The 21,143-nt window shown below is 34.9% G+C and overlaps 1 protein-coding gene across 8 annotated transcripts in view; it reads right to left on the reverse strand.

Annotated features, from left to right (window-relative positions):
• Nucleotides 1-21,143, reverse strand: part of RALGAPA1 (Ral GTPase activating protein catalytic subunit alpha 1) — a 220,725-nt gene that overhangs the window by 118,019 nt on the left and 81,563 nt on the right. For all 8 annotated transcript variants that reach the window (XM_027111074.1, XM_027111075.1, XM_027111082.1 and 5 more), the window contains exons 13-16: nucleotides 17,141-17,289; nucleotides 14,167-14,296; nucleotides 12,195-12,432; nucleotides 10,793-10,954 (exon numbers count right to left, since the gene is read on the reverse strand). In XM_027111074.1, coding sequence (XP_026966875.1) covers nucleotides 10,793-10,954; nucleotides 12,195-12,432; nucleotides 14,167-14,296; nucleotides 17,141-17,289 — 679 coding nt within the window. The remainder of the gene's footprint in view (nucleotides 1-10,792; nucleotides 10,955-12,194; nucleotides 12,433-14,166; nucleotides 14,297-17,140; nucleotides 17,290-21,143) is intronic.

Here is a 21,143-nt window from a genome sequence, read left to right on the forward strand (position 1 = left end):
CATTTGTTCAACATCAGATGAGTCTAATGTTAAGAACTAAAGTCACTGACAAAGTCAGTGCCCTTGAAATAGTCCCCAGAACTTAAGAAAAACTCTCCAACGATATTCAGCTATTCAACTAGTTTAGTCTATCTATACATAGCTATACCACATAGCATCACATTCACAACAATGTAGGTTGAATGGTCATCTAACCAAGAATACTAGAGGAGAAAAAAAGGGCTGGATAAAAATAGAGTACATTGGGCTTCCCTGGTGGCGCAGTGGTTGGGAGTCCGCCTGCCGATGCAGGGGACACGGGTTCGTGCCCCAGTCCGGGAGGATCCCGCATGCCACAGAGCGGCTAGGCCCGTTAGGCCCGTGAGCCATGGCCGCTGAGCCTGTGCGTCCAGAGCCTGTGCTCCGCAACGGGAGAGGCCACAACGGTAAGAGGCCCGCGTACCGCAAAAAAAAAAAAAAAAAAAAAAGAGTACATTGAAAACTGACAGCTACTTCTTAGAAATCGTAGTATGTTAAAATAAACAAACGTAAAAGGAATTAAAAGAAGTGCCTTTTTACCCTGTAAGTATTCAAGAGTAGCAAGTAAATATTTTTCTGGAAAACCCTACTTCTAACCAAAAGCTAGAGTGATTGTCTATGGGTAGTTTCATTGTCTTATTGGTGAAACAGTTATAGAAACCTCAACTCCTGATCTCAGATGACGCATCCAGGAAATACATTATTATGAGTTCAATTAAGCCTGCTCACAGCAGGGGGAGACAGAAAACTATGAAGAACAATTTCTTCTTTTATGTAGTTCACTTTCCTTTTTAATTTTGAATTATATACCTCCTCTTGGTTTGGGAGAAATCTCTGATCTTAGGGATGGTGAAAGGGATTTCACCTGAAATAACATTATTAATAAAAATGCACCTTCCCTCACATAAGCCTATAGTCAATTAGAAAGTTAAGAGGGTACAAAGATAGGTTGTTAAAAAAAAAACCAGCAACCTCACCAAAAGTGGCAACATCAGGGAAATACTCCTAAGAAGAGTATAGGGAAGCACCCAAGAATGCACCATAACTTTCTCTGAGCTAGCACATTTTGCATAGTAAGCACAGTTGACCCTTGAACAACACGGCTTTGAGCTGTGCAGGTCCTCTTATTTGTGGAGTTTTACAAGTAAATATGTAGTACAGCACAACACTACGTGCAGTTGGTTGAATCTGCCCATGTGAAATCACAGAAATGGAGGGCCCACTGTAAAGTTATACGTGGATTTTGGACAATGTGAAAGGTCGGCACCCCTAACCCCTGCGCTGTTCAAGGGTCAACTGTATATTCAACACAAATTTCCTTCAGTCTAAAAGATAAGGCACTGTATGATCTTAGTCATACAAAAAAAATTTTTAAAAAGAAAAAAACGGATCTATGGTGATACAAATTACAAAGTCTGTGTGTGTGTGTGTGTGTGTGTGTGTGTGTGTGTGTGACTGACTCGAAAGTGTCACTAGGGAATTTTGGGGGTAATGGAAACATTATATTTTGTCTGGGGTGAAAGATGAAGGGGGGGTGTACAATTCTCAAAACTCACTGAACTGAACACAGGAACTATGCATTTTATTATATGTTATTTAAGCCTTATTAAAGAGCAGACCAACCCAATACTGGAGATCAAGGACCTGAGGCAGAAGTGCAAAGCTAACCAGGTTTTGAGGCTTCTTAGAAATTGGGGCTTCACAGAATGGTTGCTTTATTTGGTTTAAAAGTGAGTTGAGTTCTTAGAATTCTATATGCTATTATAATCTAATATAAATCCAAAGATTTATTCCAAAACAACTTTTAGATTATGTACTTTTCTCAATTACTGATTCCCCTGGCTTAAGTTCCATTACTATAGATGATGAAGAATGCATTATTCAAGATTTACCATATAGTTAGTCAAATAATGACATTATAAATATACATTACCACTTCACTTAACCACCTGAGAAGAAAAAATCAAACATGAACAGAAAAAAACCTGACCATTTACAACCCAAACTACTGGTCATTGGCACAGCACTAAACTTAGCACTTCCAGAATGAACTGCAAGGATAGCATTAGAGTTCAAACAACTCAAAATGTTGATTGCTCAACCACTTTCCCAATTTCCCACACCTCCCCCAAAGAAATTAACTTTGAAGAGTTTATTTGATTAAGCAAAATTTGAAAGCAGAGGATTAAAAAGTGAAAAAGGTGGTGCAGAAATTAGCAGAGGTGGCACTACCTGAAAGCTCATCAGAAAGGGGAGTGAGAACAATATCAGGCAAGAAGGGTTTGGAAGTATGGATCAGAACAGGAGCACTTTTAGCACTGCGTATATAGGCCGATGGCAGAGCACATTCACCAATGGATCGGCTTCTCATGGCTTTAAAAAAGGAAAAGAAAGAAGTGGGGAAGGAAAAAAGAAGTGACTATAATGAAAGGCTTGTGTCACAGAAAAAGCAGCAACAGAGAAAACTAAAAGATACAAAGGAAGGAAATCTTAAATTAAAACATTTCAGCACGGCAAATACTGGCAAGCTGTAAGAAAAGAAATTAGAGAACACATATGACATTTTGAATGTAAATTTTTTGGTGTAAAGCAGGAAAATGTTTTTTTTTATTATTAGCAGTTACAATGGTATAGCATTAAAAACAGCAGACACTTTAATTAGCACTATGTTCTCAAAACCAAAGGTCGAAAAGTTCATCGAATGGAAACACTGAAAAGAACCAATATTAACAGTTCCAAGAAATTTCAGGTACCATATTTGGCATTTCTCTGAGCCACTCTGAGGCAATTCTGAGCCATTCTTCTTAATGAAGCTGAATTCCAAGAACAAATTCTTTCTTTCATACTTTTTCCTAATAAAGTTTCAAAGTCACTCATAGGTCTTTTTTAGAGAATTTTATGTAATTCATAATCTAAAGAATTAAATCTCATGGTTAGTATTTGTTCCTGGTAAAAGAATGCTTGATCAAATCAGTATCTCCTATTTATATTAAACTTAACAGTATAATTTTAAAATTTTAAGTAAAAACACAGAAAATAGAATTTGCAATAAGCATGAAGAATCGAGTTATTGAGAAAAATGTTTATGCTTATTCAAGTCTTAAGCATATTATGTAAAAATTTAAAAGATTAAATTTTTGAAGATAAAAACTTAAAAACTGGAATTAAAAAAAATTGCATTTGTAGTTGTATTTGGTAATTTCTTAAAAGTAACCAGTTCACAAAATTAAAGACAAATTCTGACACACTTAGAAATAAATAATCAAGTTTATACTTCCCAAATATTTTTTAACTTAACTTTTAGTTTAGAGATTCTTGAATAAATGAAGGTATGTATGAATGGAGAATTTAAAAGAAACAATACTGCATAATATCCAGTGTAATAGTGACATTGATTAAAAAAATATATATATTTGAATGTTACCATCAATTCGAAATCTTAGATTTTCCTGATTATTAGAAACAGCTGGTTCCCCGATGGCTAAATCCCTTAGTCTGTCACACAAGGCCTTTGCAATCCAGCTGCAATATCCACGGAAACTTCTCCTCCTTCTGTTCTCCCACGTTGCTGCCACACAGAATTTTATACTGTTTCTTACAGATTTCATGCTCTTTCACAACAACATGGCCCTGTGAGTTCATAATACATTTGGTCTTCTTTTCTTCTTGACACTCCTTCATACATAAAATGTCATATCATCTGTGATGCTTTTAAGACTCTCCCACATAATTAACTTACTAGCAATACAGCAATTACCAAAACAAACAAGAATTCCTTCTTTTACAATGCTTACAATCTATTTTTAGTGGACTGTATGTTTTATATGTCAGCCTCCTAACTTTTCAAAGGCAAAAACTATAGCTTCTTATCTTTATAACTCTGGTGCCTGGCACATATGAGCTCAATAAATCTTTACTGAATGAGTATCTGTATTTGGGCAGCACAGCATAATCATTTGAAAAAAAAAACGTTTTCATTGTGAACATATAGAGGAGAAAACCAAAAAAAGTATTAACCAAAAACTAGATGTATGTCATAGAGTTATAACTGGAAAAGGATAATTAGAGTGTCCCTAACCCCCAAATTTATTAATGTTGGCAAAATAAAGGATTCTTTAAGAGCAGCTTTCAGGTAAATTTATGTGCAGCACATGGAAGGTTGGAATATATTAAGAAAAGGCAACAACATGCCTTCAGTATATGGCTTTCTGTATAATGTATTAAAGATAGGTATATTTTAAAATTGAAACCATATACAAAATGTCAGAATCTGACCCTACTCGTGATTTCCTGCTAGCTTCTTCTACCTCTCGTGAAAGTGACCAGCAATTTTATAATCCGATTTGAAATAAAAGTTATGTTGACTTCAAGGTAATCATTTCTTAAAACTTAGAGCAAAGACATAAACACATAGGTAAAACTTGAAGTGCTGCTTATCAACACAAAAGGTAAAATGCCACCTACAGTTATAATCAGATGTGATTTTTAGAGATACTTCTTTTAAAACTAAATTGAATCAAATTTTCAATTCCACAGATGAATTACAAGTTTCTTGATTTTTTTCCCTTGGGTTAGATAATTCCTTGGAGATAACAATTCCTTCTATTCCTTCTTTCTCACCACCAACCTGAAGGAAGAGCTTGGGCATTTCCCTTGGAACTTCTCCCATTATCACAATGGTGTAAGTTTGTGTTCTGATCCTGAATGAATTCTTCAGAAGTGCACCTCTCCATCTGCTACTGTACAACAGGTCTTTATGCATACCTGGAAATCTGTCAAGTGCCTCACAGCTGCACAACCTATGCTACAGAAAATGACTTACATGAATTAGCTCCTGGGATTTTGAGGATTTACTAATCTAAAGCTTAGATCAGAGAATCTCTGTAAAGCCACTGAAACTGGTCTAACTTCAGTTAATTACCCTACAATAGTCTCTAAGTGTTCAAGTGAAAGGAAGAGTCACACGACTCTCACTTTAAATCAAAAGCTAGAAATGATTAAGTTTAGCGAGGAAGGCATGTCAAATGCCAAGACAGGCTGAAAGCTAGACTGCTTGCTCCAAACAGCCAAGTTGTGACTGCAAAAGAGGAAAAGTTCTTGAAGGAAATTAACCGTGAAAAGGCGAACAATAAGAAAGCAAAACAGCCATATTGCTGATATGGAGAAAGTTTTAGTTGTCTGGAAAGAAGATCAAGCCAGCCACAAGATTCTCTTAAGCCAAATCCCAATCCAGAGCCAGGCCCTAACTCTCTTCAATCCTAGGAAGGCTGAGAGAGGTGAGGAAGCTGCAGAAGAAAAGCATGAAGCTAGCAGAGTTGGTTCATGAGATTTAAGGAAAGAAGCCATCTTCATAACATAAAAGTGCAAGTGGAAGCAGCAAGTGGTGATGTAGAAGCTGCAGCAAGCTATCGAAAAGATCTAACTAAGATCATTAATGAAGGTGGCTACATTACACAACAGATTTTCAATGTGGACACAACAGCCATCTATTGGAAGAAGATGCCATCGAGGACTTTCATAACTAGAGAGGAGGAGTCAATGCCTGGCTTAAAAGCTTCAAAGCACAGGCTGGCCCTCTTGTTAGGGGATAATGCACCTGGGGACTTCAAGTTGAAGCCAATGTTCATTTACCATTCTGAAAATCCTGGGGCCCTTAAGAATTACGCTAAGTCTACTCTGTGCTCTATCACTGGAACAACAAAGCCTGGATGACAGCACATCTGTTTGCAACATGGTTTACTGAATATTTTAAGCCCCACTGTCAAGACCTACTGCTCAGAAAAGATTCCTTTCAAAATATTACTGCTCATTGACAATGCACCTCGTCACCCAAGAGCTCTGATGGAGATGTGCAATGAGATTCACATTGCTTTCATGTCTGCTAACACAACATCCATTCTGCAGCCCATGGATCAAACAATTATTTCAACTTTCAAGTCTTATTCTTTAAGATACATTTCGTAAGGCTATAGCTGCTATAGATGGTGATTCCTCTGATGAATCTGGGCAAAGTATAGATACACTGAAAACCTTCTGGAAACAAGAAAACCATTCTAGATGCCATTAAGAACAATGTGACTCATGGGAAGAGGTCAAAATGTCAACATTAACAGAAGTTTGGAAGAAGTTAATTCCAATCCTCATGGATGACTTTAGTGCAGGAAGTAACTGCAAATGTGGTAGAAAGCACAACAGAACTAGCCTGAGGATGGGACTGAGATAAAACTCAGTCTCAAGATAAAACTTTGAAGAGGAGTTTCTTCTTATGAGTGAGCAAAGAAAGTGGTTTCTTGAGGTGGAATATACTCCTGATGGAGATGCTGTGAAGACTGTTGAAATGAGAACAAAGGATTGAGAGTACTATTTAAGTTTAGTTGATAAAGCTGTGGTAGGGTTTGAGGGGACTGACTCCAATTCTGAAAGAAATTCTAGTGAGTAAAATGCAATAAAACATCATTGCATACTACAGAGAAATCGTTTGTGAAAGGAAGAGTCAACCAATGCCATGAACTCCCTTAATGGTCTCACTTTAAGAAACGGTCACAGCCACCCCAACCTTCAGCAACCACCACCCTGATCAGTCATCAGCCACCAGCAAAAAGACTATGAAGTGCTGAAGATTCAGATTCATGGTTAGCATTTTGGGGCAATATTTTAAATTAAGGTATGTAACATTGTTTCTTTAGACATAATGCTACTGAACACTTAACAGACTGCAGTATAGTGTAAACATAACCTTTATATGCACTGGGAAACCAAAAAATTCGTGTGACCCGCTTTATTGGGATATTTGCTTTATTGTGGTGGTCTGGAACCAAACCCGCACTTATCTCCTGAGGTCTGCCTGTACACTTTCATTTTTAAAAAGCAGTTTCAGGTTTACAGGAAAATTGAGTGGCAAGTACAAAGAGTTCCAATATATCCCCTTCTTCTCCCACCCCCACCTCGAGTTTCCCCAAGTACTGACATCTTTCACTGGTATAGTACATTTTCTACAACTGATGAGCTAATACTGATACAGTGTCATTAACAAAATCCACAGTTTACATTAGGGATCACTCTTTGTGTTGCACATTCTATGGGCTTTTGACAAATGTATAACATGTATGCACCATTACAGTATCATACAGAATACTTTCACTGCTCTAAAAATCCCCTGTGCTCCACCTATTCGTCCCTCCTTGTTGCCCTGCTCCCCACCTCCACCCCTGGTAATCAGTAATCTTTTTATTGTCTCTTTAGTTTTCCCTTTTCCAGAATATCATATAGTTGGAATCATAGTGTATGTAACCTTTTCAGATTGGCTTCTTTCACTTAGCAATATGCATCTGGAGCTCCTCCATATTTTTTCCATGGCCTGATAGCTCACTTTTTATATTCAAAGAATAATATTCCACTGTGTGGATGTACCACTGCTTGTTAATTCATTCACCTATTTAAGAATATCTTGGTTGATTCCAAATTCTGGCATAAATTCCGAGTTTATGAATAAAGTTGCTTCAAATATTTGAGTGCCAGTGTTTGTGTGGACATACGTTTTCAACTTACTTGGGTAAATGCCAAGGATGGTTTGATTCTATGGTAAGAGTATGTTTAGTTTTCTAGGAAACTACCAAACTGTCTTCCAAAGTGGCTGTACCATTCCCACGAGCAATGAGAGTTACTGTTGCTCCGTATTCTTGTCAGCATTTCATGTTGTCAATGTTCTGGATTTCAGCCATTCTAATAGATATGTAGTGGTATCTCATTGTTTTAAGGGCAATTTAATTCCAAATCCTATAGATTAAACCTACAGACATATCTGCATGTAAGCACAAAGTATAGAAATATACATAACTATATTCTGTACCATTTTTAACAGCACAAAATTGGAAATAAACTAAAAGTCCATCTTCAGGATACAGGTTAAATTATGGTACTGACATGTAATGAAATCTGATGCAAGGAGTTCAACATTTTCTAGTATTAGTATTTTCCAACTTTATGCAGCTACCTTCCTAAACAAAGTTTGTAATGCTTTACCTTTTTTTTTTTTTAACATCTTTATTGGAGAATAATTGCTTTACAATGGTGTGTTAGCTTCTGCTTTATAACAAAGTGGATCAGCTATACATATACACATATCCCCATAACTCTTTCCACTTGCGTCTCCCTCCCTCCCATCCTCCCTATCCCACCCCTCTAGGTGGTCACAAAGCACTGAGCTGATCTCCCTGTGCTATGCAGCTACTTCCCACTAGCTATCAGTTTTACATTTGGTAGTGTATATATGCCCATGCCACTCTCTCTCTTTGTCCTAGCTTACCCTTCCCCCTCCCTGTGTCCTCAAGTCCATTCTCTAGTAGGTCTGCATCTTTATTCCTGTCCTACCCCTAGTTTCTTCATGACCATTTTTTTTTTTAAGATTCCATATATATGTGTTAGCATACGGTATTTGTTTTTCTCTTTTTGACTTCACTCTATATGACAGACTCTAGGTCCATCCACCTCACTACAAATAACTCAATTTCGTTTCTTCTTATGGCTGAGTAATATTCCATTGTATATATGTGCCACATCTTCGTTATCCATTCATCTGTTGATGGACACTTAGGCTGCTTCCATGTCCTGGCTATTGTAAATAGGGCTGCAATGAACTCTTTTTGAATTATGGTTTTCTCAGGGTATATGCCCAGTAGTGGGATTGCTGGGTCGTATGGCAGTTCTATTTTTAGTTTTTTAAGGAACCTCCATACTGTTCTCCATAGTGGCTGTATCAATTTACATTTCCACCTACAGTGCAAGAGGGTTCCCTTTTCTCCACACCCTCTCCAGAATTTATTGTTTGTAGATTTTTTGATGATGGTCATTCTGACTGGTGTGAGATGGTATCTCATTGTAGTTTTGATTTGCATTTCTCTAATGATTAATGATGTTGAGCATTCTTTCATGTGTTTGTTGGCAATCTGTATATCTTCTTTGGAGAAATGTCTATTTAGGTCTTCTGCCCATTTTTGGATTGGGTTGTTTGTGTTTTTGATATTGAGCTGCATGAGCTGCTTGTAAATTTTGGAGATTAATCCTTTGTCAGTTGCTTCATTTGCAAATATTTTCTCCCATTCTGAGGGTTGTCTTTTTGTCTTGTTTATGGTTTCCTTTGCTGTGGTAATGCTTTAACTTTTTATTTGATAGGTTAGTCCAATGAGCAAGCCAGGCAAGACTGTTTTAACATAGGTATCAGAAAGTAATCAGTCAGGTATACTTTTAAGATGAGTATTTTACTCACACATGCTTTTATACAGATTAGAAATATGCCAACATGTTAGCAATGATTTCTTCTCATTAGACACCTAATATGCTTTTATGCTTCCTTAAACTTTACTTTCCACACTAAGCATAAATTACTTCTATAATCAGAAAAATATATATATGGAACTTTTTTAAAAGATTCTAGTTTTAAGTAAAATTTTAAAATTAAAAGAACAATTCCTTCTTAACCAATATAGAAATATTTTCTATAAACGTGACATTAACATAAAATGAAGAAAGGCATTTCAGATGTAATCAACATCTTCCCAAGAATTTCAAAATGTAATTCTATACCAAAATTAAATTATATTAATTTTTATCCATCAATATCCTTTTTCCTTGTATAATCTCTCATTCTTATGGCTTGACATATACAATCAATATAATTCTATGGTTATTTTACAGGCAGAAGACAATTGTGAAAATATTCTTTTGAACAATTTTAAACATTTTTAATTCTTCTAACATCTTTAATTTCCTTATTCTCTTTCTACTTTTGTTTCTTCCTTTAGAACTGTAATTCTTAACACTTTAGAACCCATCATTTCATAGAAGACACGTCCTACAACAATGTTTTTAAATTTCTTTAAAATAGTAGTGTTTTTCACTGATTACCATCAAATATAGATATATTCCCACAGAAAATTCTCCTTCCACAGAATCACAGATTGCAAAGCCTGAAGTAACTTCAAGCAATTTTGTTTCAGGCATGTGAGATATTATCATACCCACTATACAGATGAAGTAAATAACGCCTAGAAAGTTCAGTAAATTATTCAAGGTTATCTAGCTATTTAGTGATGAAAGAGTGAAAAAAAAGATCAGGACAAAGTCCTCGTTTTTCCTTGCAGCACTCTTTCTACTACAATGAAGACCAAGTTATAAATCTCTGAGAGGAAAAGGAATAAGATGGTAACTAGGTCCACAGTATGCTGAGTGATCCTACATCCAGAAATTCCTCCCATCATAGAAATTTCTTCCATGCTTGTTAAAGGCAGCAAGGAACCTAGCAGTATACTACACCTTGGCCTCAGCTGTCTACAAGTAGAGAGCATGAATTCCTCACTGGAAGTTTGTGAAGCCAATATAATTGTATAATTGTAGCACTGAAAATAAGCTACCTAATTTTCCATGTTTATGAGTATATTCACTTAGTAGAAACTATATCAATTAATACATGAGTTCTGTAAAGTGAATCAGAGTTCTACTTCTTCAATTCTGTAAAGTAACGGTTTAAAATTATTGATATCAACAGTAAAATAAACTACATGAAAACAATAATGTAAGACACATCTTAATAGCATAAAGTGATAACACAGCATGTCATCAGACTCCAAGTATTACTGAAAAAAAGGTTTTCCAATGGAAGTTTTTCATTTAACAACAAAAACCAACAGATAAGAAAACAGTGTATTTATATACATTGTTACTAAGGACTATAAACGTATTGCCCCATACAATTCTCATGATTTTAAAGAGTACATACCAACAGTTTTTTGCCGTACTATACTCCTCGCCTTTTCCGTTCCTGGGGAACCAGTGGTTGTTGCACTTCTCTGTCTCATTGGGGCTTGGCCAGGCTGATCACGACTCCATCCTCTAGAAAATGACTTGTCAACTGAAACTTTTTGAAATTCATGTCCCACTCCTAGAAATGCAGATTTTCAATCTCAGTGTACCGTCACCATATCAATAATCTCTTTGAATTATGTGTGCCACTTTGCCTCAGACTCTTAGGTTTACTCATAAAGTAACTAGATAAAATGCTTGCGTACTATAAGGTTTTTCTGAACTTCATTTTCATGTTCCAAAACTGAGGCAGATTTTTAAAAATACAACATCAACAATAAATGATTATAAATCCTCTACCACCCACTTGCTTCATATAGAAGTGAAATATTTGGACAGGCAAAAAAGGATAGAAAATGAGCTAACCAGAATCCATCCTGTGGTGGAAGTTACTCTATCTCTACCTGCCAATAATAGCCACTTGGAAAATAAACAGTCCAGGAAAAAGTAGTTTGGTCACACACTTAGCACTCTGGACTATTGTTAAGTATGAAATGTGACTCAGATGTAATCTCTAGATTGCAACTAATTATTAAGAGTGAAAAATACTAGCAAACCCAGAATTATAAGGACATGTTTTTATGATATAATCACTATGTTACTGTCCCTCTCCAGCTTTTTAACATTAGGCAGGTATATAATCCACATCCAGGGAATGTCTGCTTTTGTTAAAACTAAGAAAATGCTTTTAAAAGAATTTCTCACACAATTCTTTTTAAATAAGAGTAACATGAAATCACCTTCTATGTTTCAATAAAAAATTGTGTATGATAAAAAGGGGGCTTCCCTGGTGCCGCAGTGGTTGAGAGTCTGCCTGCCGATGCAGGGGACACAGGTTCGTGCCCCGGTCCGGGAAGATCCCACATGCCGCGGAGCGGCTGGGCCCGTGAGCCATGGCCGCTGAGCCTGCGCGTCCGGAGCCTGTGCTCCGCAATGGGAGAGGCCACAACAGTGAGAGGCCCGCGTACCAAAAAAAAAAAAAAAAAAAAAAAAAAAGGTAGAGTGTTTTCTAACACATTTTGGTTAATTATTAAAAATAAAATATTTAAGATTCTGAATTATTTATGTAACTTTAGCTAGATATGTACAGAATACTTTATTTCTCATCAAAATTACTGTTGAATTTAAGGCTCTTCAAGAACAATTACAAGGTACCTACATGTTTCACTGTTGAAAATTTTTAACCTTCAGCGTAAATTAAGGAGGGAATAATTAAGAGAAAATATAACTTTTACCTTCACACCTCTCCCTGGCTTGATTTTCCCAGACCAAATTATTTAAACAAATTTATATGGAGCACCTTTGTGAACAACTCTTACCTTTCCCTTTGTGCTTTTTTTGTTTCTGTTCACTCAGCTTATCCAATGGTAAATCACTGAGATCCAAACTATATAAATTTCTAGCTAAAACTTTAGTTAGTGTCTCCATAGTCAGTGACCATTCAGTGGCTAACTCTTCCCAATAGGTCAACGATGACAATACTGAGAGTAAGTCATCCCAAAGTTCTCGGGAGATGTACACATTTAGATTTGCTTTAATCCAGGCAACTATAAGAGTCTATAAAGACAAATAATCAGAAATAACAGTGAAATATATTCAAAATCAATTATTAAAAAATTACACCAACAAGCAGAACTTTAAATCATATAATATCCATGATATCCTTTCTTGGTACATAATACTTATAAAAGTAATTCAAACACTCATTAGTACCTACTATAAATTTCAACAACTGCCAATTCCCAACATTCTGGCATTAGGACAAGTTACCAAAACTGAAAAGAAATCTCCCTAAAGTTTAACTACCCTTCATGCTGCATTATGTTAATGTTAAATAAATGTTGTTTAAAAAGACATAAAAGTCTCCACACTATTAGGTGTTGAAATTATTGAGTAGTTAGTAGTTATTGAACTAAAACAACAAAACCTACATTCTCAAATTAAAGATGGGAATCACTAACTATACAATTTGAATATTCTAAAACCAAAAAAAAGTTACTAGAGATGTATTTAACTTACTGAAATGTGTTTCTGAAAACTTAAACGTAAACTGAAGGATAAAATTAAATTTCATTTTAAAGACACCAGAGGAATTAAAGGTGTTCTGTAACAAATCCAATCACAGAATAAAAAACTCATTCATAAAAGGGCAGAAATTACTGACCAGGCTGTACCCCTGAGACTTTATAGATTTCTACCAAAGATATAATCCTCCTATTGAAGAAATAAGTCACAAAATAAAAGTTTTTCAAAAGTTTAACTCAACCAATTTTACTAAGGAATTCACATAAATTTATACATTAAATATAAAGATAAAAATGACCAGAGTTTATGAAATAAAACAGTAATAACGAGTGGTCCTCCATTCTAGTTTTAAACATTCAGAGTACAAAAAAGTTATTCCATGTAGCAAGCTAAAATTTTACCTTCCAATAGCACCCACCATTGGGTTAGTTCTAACCATGGCGGTGGGGGTGGGGAACTCATGAAGTCAAGAGGAGTTTAGATAATAAATGTAGCTGGTTTCAAAGACTTATACACTACCATCACAGAATTTTAGGTGAACCAGCATATCTGGGGAAAAAATAATCATTTGAATGGCTACACTAATGGACAAGAATGGGAGCTTAGATAGCTTTTATCCTTGACATTAAGAACCATTTTATCCACGTATTTGTATTTAATGTGTCATCTTTAAAAAAATACTACTTTGCTTTCTATTTTCCAAATAATCCATAATACATTTAAAGTCAGTGCTCTATCCTTAGGGTGGAAAACACAGCATGTAATTCCTATATAATCAACTACCACTGATACTTCAAATGAAGACGTGAAGAGAATAAAGTCTTCTAGAATAGCATGGTAAGAAAGAATCGTGATTTACTACTTTTTCTTTACTACAGAACGACTTAAAATCTTGTTTTTCTAACAATCCCAGAGACCAGGAAACTCATAATAGAAACAATCAAGCCATTATCATGAAGCCTTCTGGCAGCTTTTTGCAATCATACGTAAGTGTACCACACAGGAGATAAATATAATCAGCTTGTTTTAACACTTTTTTCACAGATCTGATTGATATTTCCTCTATTAGGTTGTGAGCTTGTATGTATGGCAAATAGTCTATTTAGATAAGCAACTTTTATTTGGCTCTACAAAAAATTATTTAATATGAAATGATTTCTGATTTAAAGCTTTCTTCCCAGGTAGTAAGTTCAGGGCTCAATGAGTCTTAAGAAAAAATACATATCTATCCACCTATTTATCTATTTATTTATTTATTTTTATTGCCTGGAAAAGTGGTCCTGCAAGTCGACCTGCCAAGGTCATATTTTTTTTCCCCTGGAACTGTAGAAAAGCTTGTGACGGCATCTTCAGTACAGACTCCGTGACTCTGAGCAACACAAGCAGCATCTGTTCCCTTAAAGTAAAAAAATTAATTAATGTTTCCTTTTTGCATATGTTTGCTTTTGGTTAATGAATAACTTTCAAATTAATATTTGTTATAAAAATGTTATTACCTTTCAATAACTCAAATACCAAATATCTTTCAAAATTTTAGAATTCTTTGAATATTAAAATATAAAATTCCATTTTATAAATCTATCCCAGCCATTTTTAAGCCACTTCTCAGCCACAATACCTCTCACCAAATAAAAATTTATACAACAGCTGATGAATTGGGAGTGAGAATATGGAGACTGCTCCCATCCCTCCACCCCACAAATCAAATAGGTGACCTTAGGGAGCTGTCTGAAGAACACTCATCTGTCTACACAATACAATTCTACCTTGATACCTGTCCATCTCATCCATCTTTACAATATGGAGAACAACTGCACATCTAGAATTGTACCAGGTTCAATTTCAAAAATTATATGATATTTTAAGGCTAACAGATCACAATGAGCCTGACAAGTAATCAAGAACCATCACTCTATTGCTTCTTTCCATCCTTTTTCGTTTGGCCATCTTTCAATTCTTTATCCTCTTTGTGTACTGCAAGTCAAGCCAACCCTATTATATTATCCTTATCTTGCCTCTTCCTCCTAGATGCTTAATATTAAGACCATAAAACTACCTTATTTGCACCTGATAATTCAAAAACTGATGCAACCACATACAAAAAAAAAAAAAAAAGTCTGACAAGGGGATTTCAGTTGGGCGTATAGTCAGACTAACAACCTAAGTCTATCAAGCCTCCTCCTCTCTGGCTTATTTGCAGGCCCATTCTAGGCATAGCAATATGTGGGACAGTCCATGTGAGAAATGCGGCAGAGGCAGCAAGAAATCCCAGATCTAATATCATGGTTTTTCTGGGAAGTAAGTGCAGAATTAAATATAAAAGTATCACTCAATGAAAAATATCCTGAATTTATTAACCAAACAAACGTATGCATTCAACTCATAAAAATCAGAGGTAACATGTTTTTAACCTTAGGCTTCTAGCTTCACTATATGAAATGAAAAGCCATTTAAAGTCAACCACATATTCAATAAAGAATAGGTTTTCCAAATAAATCTTTCTGATTTGTGGTCAAACCATAATTCACATATATTATTAGATAACTTTTCACTTTGTAATACAATAATGATTTTAATTCATAAAGTCTTATAAATTCAATGTAAATATGTGAGAAATCTTTCATAATGCTATGACTTCAAGGGAACTTATAAAATTTTTAAAAATTCTAAAATTGTGTTCCACATAGCAAGTCTCTCACTTTAACCTGGACCAACAGCATTGATTAAAAGCATATAAAAAGAAAAAAAGGGGAAGGACTAACAAAAGAATGGTCAGTAGGACCACAGTTCAAATTTATGCTGTGTGAACAATGATAAATTACTTAATCTCTTTGTGCCTAAGAATCACCATGTAAAATTATCTACCTCATAGGGTGCTACAAGGATTAAGAAAGAAAACAGATGTAAAAAGATTAAAAAGATACCTGACACAGAAAAAGTGCTCCAAATCAGTTAATAACTACTTCTAGATGTAACTATATCAATATTATGTTAATCAAAAGTTTTTTCAAAATAAAACCATTTTCCCATATGTAACAAAACACCAAGTAGGCATATTCTTTGACTAAGTACCCCCAGTCTTTAAGAATGACTCAAAAGAGGAAAACTGCATACATACAAGGATGTTCATTATCCTTCCCTCCTCCAACAACAAAATAAGTAACTACATATCCAGCAACAGGTGATTAGTTAAGAAAATTATGGTACATATATATGGCATAATACTATGTGACTGTGTGTGTGGTTTGGTGAACCAGATGTTCACCAAAGGGCAAACAATAATTACCTCTAGAGAGTGAGCTATCGGGCAACTTTTATTTTCTTTTTAAAACTTTTCTTTGTTTGAATTTTACAATGAACATGTATCATTTTTACAGAAACCGAAGAACGGCTCTTATCTCTCTAAAAGGCCTCTTTTTTCATTCAATTAAACAAATATTTATAGAGTATCAATAATATATGATACTATGTTAACAAATGTAGGAAATATAAAAACAAGACAACCAGTATATATACCTTTCAGGGCATCTCAATTCAGTGAGGTAAATGGACATTTTACAAGTAATTTAGGAACTAAGACAATTTTGACAAGATCTACAACAGAGGTACAAATACAGAATGAAAGGAAGTGAGCTGAAAAAATAAGGCTATGTGGAAAAAGGAAGGTAGAATCTAAGGACAGTTATGGTAACAATAGGAAAAGATGACAGGAATCAGACACTCTAAAGAAAAGTTCAGACTGTGCTCGAGAGACAGCAATTTGATAAAGCTGGGAGGTAGGATCTCATTCTGCAGGGTGGAGCTTAGGCTTGAGATAGGGCTAGAAAAATACTCAGGAGCCTGACTGTACAAAGCCTTGAATGCCAGGTTGAGGAATCAGGCATTTCATACATTCAGTCATTTACTTATTCATTCATTCACCCATATAAATTCATTTATTCATACATGCATGCCAGTATTCATTCCTGGGGGTGGCGGGCAGTGGGGGAGGCCATCACATGCCCACTTTAGAAAGATAAACAAAGGCATCTTGTGGCAGTTTGATCAAAGATGTTTGAGATAAAGTGAAGGAGACCGCTGTGTCATCATGATTATTACATAAAATATTATATTTATTCACTCATTCATTCAATAATAGAAGCCTGTACAATATTGTTACAAGCCCTCTTCACAGGCACTATTCCTCTAGAATTTACTATGCTCATATACACAATAAAAAAAAAAAGATAAGTATTTTTACCAAGTCTTTTTGTCCATTGATACTTGCACAACCATGAACCGATAAATGTTAAGAATTCGTTTACACATATCTGTGTGCTCATCCAGAAGATTTTTTATCTCATTTGCAGGTTCAAGAAGAAATATGTTTGAGGAGTTTATAATAAACACCTAAGATAAAAGAAATCATTAGTGATTCGTTACAGAATTTCAATGGGAAATTACTTATTCAAAGGGAAAACAACTCAAGATGCTGATCACTAGGTGATCTACAGCAAACTTAAAAGCGTTAGACTGTAGGTTAATTCTAACCCTGCTTCTACCACCAGCTTAATATTGGAAATTTAAGCTCATTAAATCTATTTTTATGTTTATCTAGACAAATATAAAATTACTAGTAGGCACCTGAAAAAAATAAGCCAAGTGAAAAACAGCATTTTTTAAAAGTGAGGGCGCTTTAATATAACCACCTGATTGTCGTCATAAAATGAAAAGAACAATAAAAATTAAAAATCGTTCAGGATAAAAGATGATACCTCAATCAAGATGGACTTTCTGAATGAGGTGTTCAACACCATCTATTCTCTTTTTTCATGTTTATTGACTATGTGTGCATATCTGTTTTGGTAATAACAGACTGCATATTATTATAGTACTACTAATCAGGGTTCATCAATATGTATCTTTAATTAAATTCATTATAATCAAATCATTAATTGTATTTTGTTACTGAGGAGAAAGTTGTTATAAGGGTGACAGGTATGTGCAAAGGTTTTCAAAGACACTTTGGAGGAACAGAACATTACATCTATTGTGAACCTAGGACATTTACATCTTCTACACCCATAATTCTGATTTAAATCCCCTGGATGAACTCCATGGCAAAATACAGTTGTAAAATCATGTGAGAAAAGAACATTAAGCTAACTTTAAAATTGGGAAAAGAGCTGACTCTGTAAGTCTAACAACACTAAGAAAAGCAAAAAAGATGCACAAATAACATTAGAAATAAAATACGGACATACCTACATAGCCAGTAGAGAATTTTAAAATGATAGTTCAGTGAATAACTTTATGTCAATAAAATTGAAAATTTTAAAAAATGGATTATTTTTTAGATAAAACATAAATAGCCAAAACTGACTCAAGAAGAAATACAAAAGACGTATATATCAATACCATAAAAGAAAGTGAACTGGTAATCAAGGTATCCCTGATCCATCCCTAAACACCAGGCCTACACTGCTTTATTGGCAGAGTTTTGCCCAGCCTTCCCAGTAGATGATCCCTATTTTACACAAGCTGTTTCAGAGACAAATAAACTACCCAATTTATTTTTATAAAACAATAATCCAGTTATCAAAAACAGACAAGGACTACATGAAAAGTAGAGAAGAGACCAATATCACTTATGAACATATAGACAAAAATCTTCAAAAAACAGCAGCAATTCAAATTGATCAAAATATAATACTTTATGACCAAGTAGTTATTTACCCCAGAAATGTAAGGATGCCTTGACATTGGAAAAGTCTATTAATATACTATATCCTATCAATAGATTAAAATGGAAAAAAGTAGGATCATCACAATGCATAAAGAAAAAGCATTTAGCACTTATTCATTATTTTTTTTAAATTTAGCAAACTAAGAAAAAAGGTAAAATTCCTTAATCTGAAAAAGAATATTTATCAAGAACTACAGCAAATGTTATAACAGCAATTGAACCTGAAAAGTTCTGCCTGAACCTGAGACATTTGGAAGTAGTGCCAAAAGCCAAGAACAAGACAAGGGTACTCAATATCACCTCACTGTCCCGGGAAACCCAGTAAGCAAAAGGTGGCAGGGAGCAGAGAATGGATATAAATATGGGTGACTTAAAAAAGGAAAAGCAAAGCTCAATTATGTAGCAACATGGAAGAAAACCGTTCCAAAGAAAAGGAAAAGCAAGTTTAAAGGACCGGTGAGAGCCGGCCTAGCATATCTGAGGAACAGCAAGAAGTACAGAGTGAAGTGAGGAAGGGGAAAAGCAGTGGGAGATACATTGAGAAACAGCCAGAGCATGTGAAGCAGAGCTTCTCACACTGCCAGTGGTGAGGGAACAGGTTTTCCCCCCCAAGTCTTACAGAACAATCCTATTATAAAATACAATTTAAAAAATGAATAGGTAAAAAAGGAAATGAAAAAAAGACTTTTCATCAGAATCAAGAGACATTAAATGACTTAGTTTCTAAACTCTCGCTCTCAATTTTGTTATTACCTTGTGGACCAGCACTAGTCTGTGGACCACACTCTGAGGAGCAATGACGTAAAGGCCTGACAGACCATTGGGAAGAACTTTGTTTTTATCCTTAGTGATAAGGAAAAGCCACCAGAGGGTTCAGAGCAGAAAAATAACATGATCTGACTTACATTTTACAGGATCCCTCTGGCTACTGTGTTGAGAATATACCAGGATGATGGATGGGCAAGACCAGAAGCAAGAATACTAATTAGAAATTTATTGCAATAATCCAGATGAAAGATTACTGAGGCTTGAACACAAGAAGTAGTGTGAGTGTGGAACAGCAGTCAGATTCTGCATACATTCTGAAAGTTGACAGGATTTGTCGTCAAATTAGATATAAGATATAGAAGAAATATAGGAAATTAGATGGCCTGAGCAACTGAAAAACAGCTGCCATCAAATGAAGCGAGGAAAACTGCAGGAAGAGCATGTTTGTTGAACAAGGTGAGAAGCCAAGTTTTAGACATGTCAAGTTTGAGGTATCTATTAGATATTCAAGTGAAGATGCCAACTTGGCATTTGAATATTTGAGATCAGGACTCATAGAGTTCAGATAAGAAGTCTCAGACTAGAGATAAAATGTAGAAGTTGCAGTATATAGATGACACTTAAAGCCATAGGAATGGATGAGATCAACAAGTGAGTAAGTTTACATAGAAAAGAGATCTGAAAGCTGATTCCTGGGCACTTCAACATGAAAAGTTGAGAAATATATTGAAAAATCAGTATAAAAAAAAAAAAAAATCTGAGAAGAGGCCGGTGAGTTAGGAGAAACACAGGAGGGTATGCTACTCTGAAGGCCAGGTGAAGAAGGGTTTCAACAGCGAGGGAATGATCTACTCTGTAGAATGCTCCAGACAACTCTAGTAAAATTAGGATTGAAAAACATCCATTCGATTTAACAATGGGGAGGTCACATGTGGCCTTGACAAAAACAGTATCGTTTAAAAAAATGAATGAATATAATGAACTAAAAATCAGTAACAAAAAGACAAACAATCCAAAAGAATAATGGAAAAAGCATATTAACAGGCCATTCATACATGAGAAAAGATGCTCAATTTCAGTAGTGATGAAGGAAAAGCAAATTGAAACAGGGAAACAAAAACTAAGAAAAAATGAGACAACATTTCACACACACAGGAGCAGCAAAAATTAAAATCTGACTATACAAGTAATGAGGAAGATATAAGGAAATGAGAACTTACAAGCACTACTAGACGGAATGTAAATTATTATAACCATGCCGGAGAACAATTTGGCAATAACAGTAAAGTAAACCTGATAATGTACAAATGCTCCAACCCAGTAATTCCACTTCTATGTATATATCCTAGGGAAATTCTCCCACATGTGCCCAAAAATACATATATAGCATGTTTAATGTAGCATTATCTGGAATACTGAGAAACTGGAAACAAAAAACCATCAACAAAAAAAGGAATAAATATGAAATAACCATAAATTGTAATATCACAAAGTACTTTAAAATGAATTAACTATGGCTATGTATCAACAACAAATCTCAAAAACATAATGGTTAATGCAAAATGTTGCAGATGACAGTATACCATGACACAATTTATATAAAGTTTAAAACTGTCTAGAAAAAAAAATGTAGTGTTTATCAATATATTATGAAGTGAAATGAAAGTTAAGGGAAAAACAAAATTAATATGGCATAATGATAATTAATAAATGTGGGTGGTGAGTTCATTACATTTTAAAAATTACACTG

The sequence above is a fragment of the Aethalodelphis obliquidens genome, unplaced genomic scaffold (genome assembly GCF_003676395.1).
Source record: "Aethalodelphis obliquidens isolate GAN/ISIS:26980383/991018 unplaced genomic scaffold, ASM367639v1 scaffold10, whole genome shotgun sequence".
NCBI lineage: Eukaryota > Metazoa > Chordata > Mammalia > Artiodactyla > Delphinidae > Aethalodelphis > Aethalodelphis obliquidens.